We start from the raw sequence: 13303 nt of genomic DNA, 5'->3' as shown, positions 1-13303 counted from the left end.
TTCGGCTTGTTTGGACAGATGCAAATGTTGGGGGCGTGCATATAAATGATCCCCAACGCTTGCGTCACGGTTGGGTTTATGTTGAGAAGCACTTTTTTTTCTGTGGTGTTTTTGATTCATGAGATTTACATCAGACGGAGGAGGCGATGGTGTCTGAGACTCACAGGATGTACTTGTAACACAGTTCGTTGATAGGAAGGAAGGAGGTGGGAACCGGCGAACGTTCAACAACTTTATTCAAAATAAATAAACAAAACGAAAGTAAAATCCGCGGGCAGCCCCTCACGGACGACTGCCCGCAAATACCCACTAAATAAAACATGGACAGCCCCTCACGGACGACTGCCCACAAAACATAATAAACCATAAACAAAACTCAACATAAAGTCCAGGCCTGGTCCTCTCTCCTCTTCCGCAGCTCTTGCTCCTCCTTTTATGCTCCCGTCACATGGCCGCGAGATGAGACCGGTGTGCCACGCAGCTGGCACTCGTCAACACTAATCACCGGCCCGCTCTCGCGGTCCCTCGCCCCGCTGCCTGTCACACCACAGTACTGAACTCTTATTATTTCACTATGGCAAGGTTAAATCAATGTTTCATTCTAGGGCACCTTTAAAACAGGCAAAATGATCTGCCAAGGGGGTGAGAAAAATAATCTTGTTTCTTGTTTCCGTCCCAATCAGAAATAAGATTATTTTCCTCACGCCATTGGCAGATCATTTTGCCAGTTTCAAGCAAAAACTCTCTTCATTTTTATATTTTATCACAGAAAACAAAAACAAATCTTGTTAAAGTAAAGTTACTGATCTAGTAAATGCATCTTGATTTAAGAATTTTTAGATATTTGGACTGGAAACAAGAAAAAATACTAAATAAGAAGAGCATTTGTTTGCAGTGTGTTCTCCTGTCCTGTGAGGTTTAAAGTGTGACGGTTCATGTTGTTCAGAAAAGCTTTGAACTGTTATGTGTTGGTTGATTGTTTGTATTATTCTATATTTGTACTTTTTATGAATTTTTTGTTATTTTTTCCCTTTTCCGTTGTTGCACTTTGAGATTCTTCGGAATGAAAAGTGCATTATAAATAAAATCTATTATTATTATTATTATTATTATTATTATGTGCAGGTCTCACGCTGCTCCTGCCTCACATTCTGACCACGAGGAAGAAATGGAGAGACTGCAAACTCCGAATCTTCATCGCCGGGCAGCCTGACCGTATCGAACAGGACAAGGACGAGTATGTCAGCTAGTGGCCGATCAATATGTTATTTTTTTGATTGATCCGGCTGAAAATATTTTCTGTTTGGTCGATGTGTCTTTTTTTTTAAGTTTCTTTATAGTGAAAAATAGGATTACAATATAATAGGATTACAAAATCAAAAAGTTTTAAAGTATAAGTCTGTTTATTTTACAAATATATGTTTTACCAAGTTATCATATAATTATTTTTTAAATTATTTATTTCCAAATCAGTAAATATTAGTGTTTGACTGATAGTATATGGCCACGGCCAATATTTGCCATTTTTAAATGACAGCATTGGCCGATACGTTTTTCTGTTCAGGCAATCTGACGACTTTTATTTTGACTTTGTGTGGGACTTTTATTTTGAAAGCATTGAGAACGCCATACGAACTTCCATTCTTTGTCTGTCAAAAGTTTTTTACATTTTCATTTTCAAACAAATTATTTTCTTATTTACTATTAGTGGCCGACTGATATGGCCATGGCTGCTATATCAGCCAATAATTTACATTTTTTATATATATATTGGCATTGGCCGATAAGTTTTTCTGTTTGGCCAATATGTTAACTTTTATTTTGACATTGTGTGGCACTTTTATTTTGAAAGCACTGAGAACGCCATCCGAACTCCCATTCTTTCTGTCAGAAATCCAAGTTTTTTATAATGAATTATTGCTTTTATCAAATACATTATTACTAATTTAGTAAATATTAGGGGTCGACTGATATTGCCAAGACTGCTTTATATATATATATATATATATATATATATATATATATATATATATATATATATATATATATATATATATATATATATATATATATATATATATATATTTATATTGGCTGATAAGGTTTTCTGTTGGGCATTTCAAATCCAAGTTATTTTATTTTATTTTATATAATTTCATTTTTTTAAATAAATTATTTTTAATTTAGTATTTATTAGTGGTCAACTGATATATCGGCAGATATTTGACATTTCTATATTGGCATTGGTTGATAAGGTTTTCTATTGGGCCAATGTGCAACGTTTATTTTGACATTGTTCATGACTTTTATTTTGAAATTGCTGAGAACGACATCTGAACTCCCATTCTTTGTCATCGTTAGTTCACTCTCTGAGTCCAAATTTTTAATAATTTCTTTTTTTAAAATAAATAATTTCTAATTAAGTAAATATTAGTGGTTGACCGATATATCAGCCGATATTTGACATTTATAAATATATATTGGCATTGGCTGATAAGGTTTTCTGTTTGGCCAATGTGCAACTTTTATTTTGAAAGTGCTGCAAACGACATCCAAACTCCCATTCTTTGTTTGTCAGAAGTCCAAGTTTTTTATATTTTAATTTTTAAATTAATTGTTTCTAATTTAGCAAATATTAGTGGTCGACTGATTTATCATTTTTATATATTGTATTGGCTAATAAGTTTGGCAAATGTGTCTTTTTTTTTAAACTTTTTTTTTTAAAGAAAAATACTATGATAGGATTACAGAATCAAGAAATTGCCATCTAAAGTATAAGTGTGTTTAGTTTACAAATGAATGTTTGTATTTTTAAATAAGTAAATATTAAATAAAATACATATAATTTAATTTGAGTAATTATGCATGTGTTTTTACTATATTTAAATTAGTCAATCTGCTTTATATCGGCCACCTTGCTTTAAGATATTGGCATCAGCCATAAAAAAAATTATATGGTTGACCACTAGTAAATATAATGCAAAATAAATATTAATTATATAACTATATATTTTTAATTATATAAAAATTATATATATATAAAAAATTGTTATGCATGCAATTTTACTGTCTTTTTACTGGAGCTACAGAACGACAGTGGAGCTGGTTCTCACAAGATGCTGACTAGTAACCCGTGTGTTTTCACTGTAACCGTCTGTCAGAATGCAGCTGCTCATGAAGAAGTTCAGGATCAAATGCGACGACATCAAAGTTATCTCAGACCTCAACGTCAGGCCAAGCACAGAGAGGTACTGATGAAAAACACGCAATTAAAGGGTTAGTTCACCCAAAAATGAAACTTCTGTCATTAACTCGTCTCCCTAATGTCGCTCCACACCCGTAAGACCTCCGTTCATCTTCACACACAGTTTAAGATATTTTATATTTAGTCTGAGAGCGTATGCAAGTGTATGCACACTATACTGTCCATGTCCAGAAAGGGAATAAAAACATCATCACAGTAGTCCATATGAGACATCAGTGGGTTAATTAGAGTCTCTTGAAGCATCCAAAATACATTTGGGTCCAAAAATAACAAAAACTACGACTTTATTCAGCATTGGCTTCTCTTCCGCGTTTGTGTTCAATCCTCTAATAAAGATTCAAACGGTTATGAGTCAGTGAATCGATTCACGATTCGGATCACCAGTGTCTCGTGATTTCAGCAGTTTGACACGCGATCCGAATCATGAATCGATTCACTGACTCATAACCGTTTGAATCTTTATTTGAGGATTGAACACAAACCCGGAAGAGAAGCCAATGCTGAATAAAGTCGTAGTTTTTGTTATTTTTGGACCCAAATGTATTTTGGATGCTTCAAGAGACTCTAATTAACCCACTGATGTCTCATATGGACTACTGTGATGATGTTTTTATTCCCTTTCTGGACATGGACAGTATAGTGTGCATACACTTGCATACGCTCTCGGACTAAATATAAAATATCTTAAACTGTGTGTGAAGATGAACGGAGGTCTTACGGGTGTGGAGCGACATTAGGGAGAGGAGTTAATGACAGAAGTTTCATTTTTGGCTGAACTAACCCTTTAATCCTCATTTCAGTCACTGACACGCTGTATGTACTCACTCTGCTGACTGTGTGTTAGCTGGAAACTCTTCCAGGATATGATCGAGCCATTCCGCCTGCACGAGGGGTCGAAGGAGACGACGCAGGCCGAAGCTCTGAGGAAAGATTATCCCTGGAAGATCACAGATGCCGAACTCGACGCCTTCGAGGAAAAGGTAGAGTCCCGTTCGGCTGTCCTGAAGAACACACAAGAGTTGCATCAGAGCTTGTGTGCTACTGGTGGATTTTCAATATCTTAATCTGTGCATCTGCTCAGCGTAAATTTGCATATTTAATTTAATTATTAATTATAAAAAAATTCACAGACCCCCTTAAAGACACAATATGTAACATTTAACCCATAGCATCTGATTATTAAAGGGTTAGTTCAGCCAAAAATGAACCTTCTGTCATTAACTCCTCTCCCTAATGTCGCTCCACACCCGTCAGACCTCCGTTCATCTTCACACACAGTTTAAGATATTTTATATTTAGTCCGAGAGCGTATGCAAGTGTATGCACACTATACTGTCCATGTCCAGAAAGGGAATAAAAACATCATCACAGTAGTCCATATGAGACATCAGTGGGTTAATTAGAGTCTCTTGAAGCATCCGAAATACATTTGGATCCAAAAATAACAAAAACTACGACTTTATTCAGCATTGGCTTCTCTTCCGCGTTCCTTAAATAAAGAATCAAACGGTCATGAATCATGATTCGAATCGCGTGTCAAACTGGCAAACTGCTGAAATCACGTGACATTGGCGATATGAATCACGAATCAATACGCTGATTCACGACCGGTTGATTCTTTATTTGAGGTCACGATCACAAAACACAAACCGCTCTCATGAACAACTCAATAAAACACGAGCCGACAGTCCAGCTAACGACATATTACAATTATGACCAGATAAGGGTTATATAGATCATGAAAAGAGGAAACAAACATATATCAGGAGTATAGTATCTTACCTGTCGGACACATTTTGTGAGCTGATGATTGAAGCACACAGTGACGCTCCATACGGTGTGGAAATGAACGGGTCTTTATCATCGCTGAAGTGAGACACAATACGATCGCAAATGGACAAACAAGCCAACATGACACACGAGCATATTCAGACAGCATATATTAGATAGTTGTCGGCTAATGTCCGTCATGTGTGACTCGTGTGTTTTGAATAATGACGTGCACAGAGCGAGCGCTCTTCTCACCATCAATAGTAGACACGCCCCTTACTGCTGATTGGCTACAGGTTTGTTATTCCACTCGGCCCGTGTCCTTTTTCTAAAACGGTTTTGAAATAAGACTTACCCCACCTTTAAGGCTTTATATAACGTAACGAATGAGTTATAAAAAAATTCACCCCCTCACAGTCGTCATGAAGGGCAAAATTAGCCGTATAGACCAAAACCAGTTTGTCCCAGGCTGTAAACATGTTTCTTTCTGCTGTAAAGTTGGGCATTTTAACATGAGGCTCAATGAGATTCTGCTCCTTCTGGAGCCTGTCAATGAATTGCAGTTTGCATTACTTCTGTATTGGCTTCAAGAGAGATCGCGGGAGGTTGCCGCTTGGTTTGAACCCAGAGAAATTAGTGATTTAAACCAGGACATGAACCGTGCGTCGCCAATCAGTGACATCATCCCCGCGTTACCCTCCGGTGTTATTGTGTAGTAACCATGGCAACACTATCGCTGCTTTAATATCTGATGTGTTTTATTAGACACTGTTTGGATCATTGATGGACAGAAGCGAATGATTGTTCTCCAGCTCAACACAGTTAGTCTTATTGTTTAAATCTGGTGTTGTTGATTTACCGCCTAATATGATCTCGCTCACTGCAGTGTCAACAAGTGGCTCATAGTCGCGCCGAGAGTAGCATTATAACAACACTTTAACACACTCAGATGTGTGTGATATGATAAAACAGCGCTGCGTTACCACAGACACACATAAGCGGAAGTAGCGGAAGCGCTCGCGGCAAAATAAAAGGTCTGGCCACTCAAGAGTCAAGACACGTCTTTGTTCGCAATAAGCGGCAAAAAATTACATATTGTGCCTTTAAGGCCCTGTGGGAGTCTCCGGACCCCGGTTTTTACACTAACCTGTGTTTTGCTGTCTACAGACAATCCGGCAGGTGCGTCTGAATGAGCTTCTTCAGGAGAGCTCGAGAGCGGCTAAACTCGTGGTGGTGTAAGTCACATCCTCTGTGTGTGTGTGTGTGTGTGTGTGTGTGTGTTTCAGTCAGTGATGCCAGTAACGCGTTACTCTAATCTGACTACTTTTTTCCAGTAACGAGTAATCTAACACGTTACTATTTCCAAACCAGTAATTAGATTAAAGGAATTTATCATTAATATTTTAGTCATTTTCCTTAGTAAAAAATAAAATATATATATTTTTGCTTTCTTCTTGCATCTCAGGGAGAGTATTTTTTCAGGAAGTATTTTGAAATTTCAACTTAAAATGTCAGGAGATACATTGTTGACGTTACTGTTAAAACTGCACTTCCAATAAAGTGAGTGTTTGCAAAAACGGTCGTCATTTCTGTGTTGAGGCGGCAGCGGCGTTGTCGGAAACGGCTGAATGTAACTAATAAAGTAACTTGTAATCTTACTTAGTTACTTTTAAAAATCAAGTAATCTGTAAAGTAACTAAGTTACTTTTTAAAGGAGTCAGTAAATCAGTAATCAGATTACTTTTTCAAAGTAACTGTGGCAACACTGGTTTCAGTACACTGATCGTGTGTGTGTGTGTGTGTGTGTGTGTGTGTGTGTTACAGGAGCATGCCCATCGCCCGTAAAGGCTCTGTCTCTGATTATCTGTACATGGCCTGGCTGGAAGCGCTCACAAAGAATCTCCCGCCGACCCTCCTGATCCGTGGAAACCACCAGAGCGTGCTGACCTACTACTCATGAACAATAAAACCTTTTCTAAATGCACACACAAACACACTGCATACTACCAAACTACTCATACGATTTCTGCAGTATGCATATTGTGTGTATGACTTATTTGATCAGACATTTTTATATAAGTAACATTAAAAATGCAAAATAAAAAGCCATGCACTGAATTTAGCATGTCATATAAACAGCTCACTACTGATTAAAACATGTTGCATAATTTAAAGATACTGCCCCCTTCTGGACATGTGGTTATAACAACAACAACATATCTGTTTGAACGATATAAAAGCACTTTAGTGTCAAATTATTCATGTTTTAAAAAATTTTTTTGTACATATGTTCACTTACGTCCCACAATGATATTATATTGCCAATCCTATTTATATTTCTAGTGGTACTGGGAAAGATTGTTTGAAATTAGTTCAATGTTATGTATTTTAATTCAATTACATACATTTATGTTTTCACACAGTAAATAAAGCCATTTTTGAAAAATGCATTTGAATGCCTCAGTGGTAGGTTTTTCCCTTTAAGCTACTGTATGAATTTGATATGCCTGATTAAACAAGTTATTAAGACTTCATATTTATAAAACATGAGATGAGAAGTCGAAATTATGTCATAAATTTGACTTTATAACTGAGCGGGAGTCACGTTATCTGATTGTTTATGTCATTCGACAAAAGTCGACGTTTTATGCCTTTATTAATTACCAAAGCATTGTTTGTGGCAGAAACAAGCTTCCATAAAGCTCAGAGATCAGTGTCATTATCAAAAGTAATTCATTTCACCTGAGTTTAACGCTGACTGGACGCCGTCGTGTCCAGTTTCTCCCTCAGGATTCACGTGATTCCGTTTCAGTCCGAATTAACGGAAATATTAACGGGATTATTGTCGGTACGGAAGGTGCGTTGACTGAGTTCAAACGGCTTGACCGTGTTCCATATCATAATACCATTATAGAACAAATCAGTGACCTGTACACAGTACGATGGGCGGAAAACTACAATTCCCAGAATGCAACACACACAAACACAAATGGCGGTTGAAGATGTTGCTTCGATCTGTATTTGTCGCTGCTGTTCGCGGTTTAAACGGCTTTGTGTGCAGAGGTCAGCAGCTTTATAGACACTACAGCGAAATATATACGTTTAAGTATCTAATTGCAGCCGCTGGACATCATTTCAGCAGTGGCTATTATTAAATCAAGAGTTAACTCGTTCATTTATTCATGAATACACTACAATGACGAAGGGAGAATGGTGAATGTACTACGTCTAAAACTTGTTTTGCTGTATATTTTAATAATGACAACTCATTTGAATCAGTTTCTGATTTAAATAAAATGCTGCACGTGTTATTTTATTTTTATTGGATATCAATATAAAGAATGAGTCAGTCATAAAGTAGAACAAACAAAAAAAAGGAAGGAAGGAGAAAAAAAAAAATTACAAGACAGGGGTATATAACTAATCAGAATAGATCACATCAGAGGAAAATATTAAATGGCTTACATATTTGAATTGTTTTTAAAGTCTTTGGATTACATGAGTTAGCGATAGTCCCAAAATAACGTTGTACTTAAACAAGCAAAACATGAAATAGTGGTTTCTGACCTGAAAATGTACATTTATGTATATTACATTTTGTTAATTAAGTATGTAACTTGTGTGTTTGTGTAAATGCTAATTTTTAACAATTCCAAATAAAACGTTTTCCCAAAGTAAAGAAAAATCGTTCTCAACAACAAATAGGAAAAATAAAATGCTGCACTTACTCCTGTGACGTTATGACGCCATTACGTCATGCAGTGCCCACCACTCAGAACGTTTCCCGCGGTGGGGTAGTTCAAAGGATGCGCGCGAGATTTTTGGCGCGCTCAAATCCGCAGTATATCCACTCAGTTTTGCCGCGAACTGCACACGCTCGTCTGTAAAATGCCCTGCTCTGAAGTTACAGAAGCGGTTTCGCCGCAGAAGAGATGCAAGAGCGACGCGGTGAACGGACACGACGAACAAAAGGTGCTGAAGTTCGCCAAACTGACAGAAAACGCCACGACACCGAGCCGAGGATCGAACCGAGCCGCGGGATTCGACCTGTACAGGTGATCTCAGCGCTCACGTTCATATGTGGCTTAAGTTAATCTTTCGACCTGCAGGAAAGCACTTGGAGTCCCAATGTGTGTGTGTGTGTGTGTGTGTGTGTGTGTGTGTGTGTGTGTGTGTGTTAATAATACAAATGCACCGACGTGTGATTTGGAAGTGTGTGTGTGTGTGTGTGTGTGTGTTTAATAATGTGTGTGTGTGAGATGGGTAGGTTTAGGAGCTGTGTGTTCCTTGTTTGGCAATACTTGTGAAGGCCCAAATGTCTTCACTTATATAGTAAAATATGAAAACAACTCAGTAGTTAAAAAGGCTTATAAATCGGCCAAAACTAGTTTTTATTTAAATGTATTGTATTGTTTTGCAGATGTTTCTGGGATGGGGAGGTTTAGGAGCTGTGTGTGTGAGATGGGGAGGTTTAGGGAGAGAGTGTGTGTGTGTGTTGGGGATATGGGTAAGTGTAGGGAGAAGTGTTGTGTGTGTGTGTGTCTGATGGGTAGGTTTAGGGATAGGGGTTGGGTTAGGTCAGGGGTTTTCAAACTTTGATGCCAAGGACCCCTAAATATGATGAACCCTTTATGAGGGGTCCCCTTCCTAAAATCTATTTTTATGTAAAAATAAATATTTTAACTGTTAAATAGTAAGTGCCATTATAAATACAACATTGTTTCCAAAATTTAATTTGCTGTTAATGTGGGATAGGGCTGTGCAATATATCGAAATATCGCAAATGTACATATCGCAATGGCAGGCAATATCTGAATGATTTTAATGGGCTACATCAACATTGTGAAAAGTGTATGTTTTAGGGCGACATTTTAGGTAACGACTGTTACTTATGGGACTTGCTTAACGTTAAAAATGGTTATTAAACGCAATAATTTTGCGAAAAACAACTTGCAGTCTCGCGCTGTCTGACACACAACGAGAAGTGAACGATGTGTGCTATTGATGTTTGCTCAAAAACTGCTGGTCACTTTCAGAAGTTGTAGCGATGCTTTCTTTTCCCAGAAAGAATGTGAAACATAAACTTTTTCATTCTCAGTTTTTTATATTTTTTGAAAAATATAATTTAAATAGATTTTACACACTAATACCAATATCGCGTCGCATATGGAATATCGCATTATTTAACAAGATATTGCATATCGCGTTTTTCTTCAATATCGCACAGCCTTAGTGTTGGATTTATAAACCTATGATGAAGGGGACTATGGTGAGTAAAACCCACTAAAGATACAGAGCAAACACAATTCGGGAATGTATACTGCAGAGAAACATTTAGAAATGTAACACATTTACAATATTTATAGTAGACTTTATTTAGTTTTTCTGTCTTTTTATTCTCTGAAAGTTTCTGGGGACCCCTTAGAACCTTCTGGAGGACCCCAGTTTGAAAACCCCTGGGTTAGGGGATAGAAAATATAATTAACCTGGTATAAAATCAATGGAAGTCTATGTAATGTCCTCACTATAGTGAAACAAACGTGTGTGTGTGTGTTTCAGTGCGTATGACTACAGTATTGGGCCGATGGACAAAGCTCTGGTCAAGACTGACATCCAGATCGCAGTTCCGCACGGATATTACGGCCGAGTAGGTGAGCGAGTCGCGTGTCCTTCCACAATATATCAAATATATTCATTTCTGCCACACGAGAAAATTCACCAAAGCTTGATTTGGGTTTTAATTATGAGGAAAAAGTTAAAACTATGGCGTCATAATTATGGCATATTTATGAGATTAAAATAGTTGTATAAAGTCGTAATTATGAGAGAAAAAGCTGAAATTATGATATAATAAATCGTAATCTTGACAATATATCGTTGACAAACTGGCTTAATCTTTTAACTTTAACGGTCGAAACTTGATATTAAATGTTTTTAATCTCATATTAATGACTTAGTATAAAACTCGGCATGTCGTTTGAATTCTTGTAAATTTAAAATCATGACTTTAAACTTTTTCCCAAACGGTATGCCAATGTTTTTAACTCAAATTTTGACTAGGTTATAATTATGACACTTATGAGATTTTAAAAAGTCGAAATTATAGTGCATAAAATCATAGTTATGACATACTAAGTCATCATTATGGGAAAGTTAAAATGAGACCGTTGAAATTGACAAATTATTTTCAATTTCATATTTTGAATTAATTATTTTAATTCAGAAACTTAAATTATGACGGTCAAAATTAACTAACAAATCAATATAGACATTCCTAAATTCAAAGTTCGATTCCACTTTCTCATATTTATGACTTTGTATGTCATTAAATGTTGAGAACATGTCGAGTTCTTGCACATTTTTATGCATTTTTTTTTTTCATGATTTGAGCAAAAAGTTAAAATTATGGTGTATAAAATCTTAATTATGCCATACTAAGCTATAACTAGGAGAAAGTTAAAATGAGAAATTGAAATTATGAATAATTCTTTTGAAAATTTCAACTTATGTTCAGTTTCAACTTTTTCTCATAATTTCGACTCTATTCATTTTAACTGAATTGTGTCAAGTGTCTGTTTTTTCCAAACCATGAGCATCCAATCAATCCCTCAAACAGAATCAAGCCCCGCCTTACATTTGTTCTTGTTTGTGAAGCGCTTCACTTGATATACGGCGCAATAGAGAATAAAAGATGAGTTTAACGTGAGTTTTGTCTTGTGTTGCAGCTCCTCGCTCGGGTCTCGCTGTGAAGCACTTCATCGATGTGGGCGGTACGTCACCATGAACAAACGTCACTGTTGGCATCAGGATTGTGAGTGTGTGTTTTATTGTGAACTCACGTGTGTAATGTCTTACAGCTGGTGTGGTGGATGAGGACTACAGGGGCAATCTGGGAGTCGTGCTCTTCAACTTCAACAAAGAGCCGTTTGAAGGTGAGCGAGGAGTAAACCATTTACATTAGGGCTGTGCAATATATCGAAATATCGCAATGGCACGCAATATCTGAATGATTTTAGGCTACTTCACCATTGTGAAAAGTGTACGTTTTAGGTCGATGCATAGAGCAGAGAATAGACTGGGCACACGACAACTGTTACTTATGTGACTTGCTTGATGTTAAAAAGAGCTATTAAATGCATTCATTTGCGAAAAACAACTTAGTCTCGCGCTGTCTGACACACAACGAAATGTGAACGATTTGATGTAAATTGAAGCTTCTACGAACTGAAGCTTCATGCTGATGCGACTGTCATAGTCACAACAGCCAATTACACGCCTGCTTTAGGCTATTTGCATAGGGCAATCTGATTGAGAAATCTTCAACTTCTGCCGCTTGCGACGCGACTGAACCCACAATTCAGTTCGGCAGCGCATGACGTCACCCATTCAAAGTAAATGAGAAGCGTTAACTCAGACGCCCCGTGGGAATGCAGTCTGAGGACGCCTAAAAAAAAAGTGGTGGCTCTATAACTGTCATAAACCGTTTAATGACCATATTTTATCTTAGTAGATTGGCTGTAAATGGTCTTTAACATATGATCTAAGACATGCTTGCTATATAAAACCTATTTTTATGCTCGGCTTAAAGGTCTTACAAGCTTGAACCCCGTGATTGATGCTTGCAGCTATAATTATTATTATTATCTGACCTGTTTCCCTGTGCAGTGAAGAAAGGAGACCGCATCGCTCAGCTGATCTGTGAGAGGATCTGTTACCCGGAGCTGCAGGAGTTACAGGTGAACATTATAAACACTCAATTTAATCTCTTATTAATTAATAATAAGAGCATCTGCAGTTATAACGTTTCATCCTGTTTTCCTCATTTCAGACGCTGGATGAGACGGAGAGAGGAGCGGGCGGCTTCGGCTCCACCGGCACAAACTGAACTCGCTTCATCTGTTACATGTTACAATAAAATCTCTACTTTAATTGCTTTGACTTATTTTAATTATTATTGGTAACACTTAAAAGTAAGGTCTGGTTAGTTCAAATGAATGCATTTATTGACGAGCAATACAATACAAAGTATTAGAAGATGTTGAGATTAATTAAGGATTAAGGTCCATTAATGAAACCTTTCTGCAAAGTGTTACTGTTGAATGATCTCACTGGGATTGTTTTATGTAAATCACTTCATGATGGTTAAATTAGTTCTGTGCGATATGTTCATGTAGATTCTGAAGAGGTTTTATTTAATGATTATATTTCAGTTGACCATGTTTACTTTGTGCATTGTTACCCACAATTTTTCTACAATACTGTATTCAT

The 13303-nt window shown here is 36.9% G+C and overlaps 2 protein-coding genes and 1 long non-coding RNA gene across 3 annotated transcripts in view; 2 read left to right on the top strand and 1 right to left on the bottom strand.

Moving 5' to 3' along the window:
• The window catches only part of slc12a1 (solute carrier family 12 member 1), a 38862-nt gene extending 31361 nt beyond the window's left edge, over window positions 1-7501 (top strand). The window contains exons 22-26 of the mRNA XM_067419160.1: window positions 1126-1237; window positions 3162-3248; window positions 4110-4245; window positions 6203-6270; window positions 6860-7501. Coding sequence (XP_067275261.1) covers window positions 1126-1237; window positions 3162-3248; window positions 4110-4245; window positions 6203-6270; window positions 6860-6995 — 539 coding nt within the window. The 3' untranslated portion in view covers window positions 6996-7501. The remainder of the gene's footprint in view (window positions 1-1125; window positions 1238-3161; window positions 3249-4109; window positions 4246-6202; window positions 6271-6859) is intronic.
• LOC137043076 (uncharacterized) overlaps window positions 1-8020 on the bottom strand; it is a 47336-nt gene extending 39316 nt beyond the window's left edge. The window contains exons 1-2 of the long non-coding RNA XR_010898412.1: window positions 7778-8020; window positions 4091-4266 (exon numbers count right to left, since the gene is read on the bottom strand). This is a non-coding gene — a long non-coding RNA (uncharacterized lncRNA). The remainder of the gene's footprint in view (window positions 1-4090; window positions 4267-7777) is intronic.
• dut (deoxyuridine triphosphatase) lies at window positions 8020-12964 on the top strand. The gene is made up of 7 exons (XM_067419161.1): window positions 8020-8098; window positions 8940-9090; window positions 10595-10686; window positions 11761-11805; window positions 11893-11967; window positions 12701-12771; window positions 12864-12964. The coding sequence occupies exons 1-7, from the start codon at window positions 8038-8040 to the stop codon at window positions 12918-12920; spliced, it is 552 nt and encodes a 183-aa protein (XP_067275262.1). The 5' UTR covers window positions 8020-8037; the 3' UTR covers window positions 12921-12964.
• The last annotated feature ends 339 nt before the right edge of the window (window positions 12965-13303 follow it).

This window comes from Pseudorasbora parva, chromosome 16 (genome assembly GCF_024679245.1).
Source record: "Pseudorasbora parva isolate DD20220531a chromosome 16, ASM2467924v1, whole genome shotgun sequence".
NCBI classification, from domain to species: domain Eukaryota; kingdom Metazoa; phylum Chordata; class Actinopteri; order Cypriniformes; family Gobionidae; genus Pseudorasbora; species Pseudorasbora parva.
The sequence above is the reverse complement of the archived record's forward strand: the minus strand, read 5'-3'. Positions and strand labels throughout refer to the sequence as shown.

Coding starts and splice junctions, on each gene's coding strand:
- dut (XM_067419161.1), top strand. CDS start 8,038: ATGTTGCTTCGATCTGTATTTGTCGCTGCTGTTCGCGGTTTAAACGGC. Junction 8,099..8,939: donor AAACGGCTTTGTGTGCAGAG/GTCAGCAGCTTT, acceptor CCTGCTCTGAAG/TTACAGAAGCGGTTTCGCCG. Junction 12,772..12,863: donor CGGAGCTGCAGGAGTTACAG/GTGAACATTATA, acceptor TCCTCATTTCAG/ACGCTGGATGAGACGGAGAG.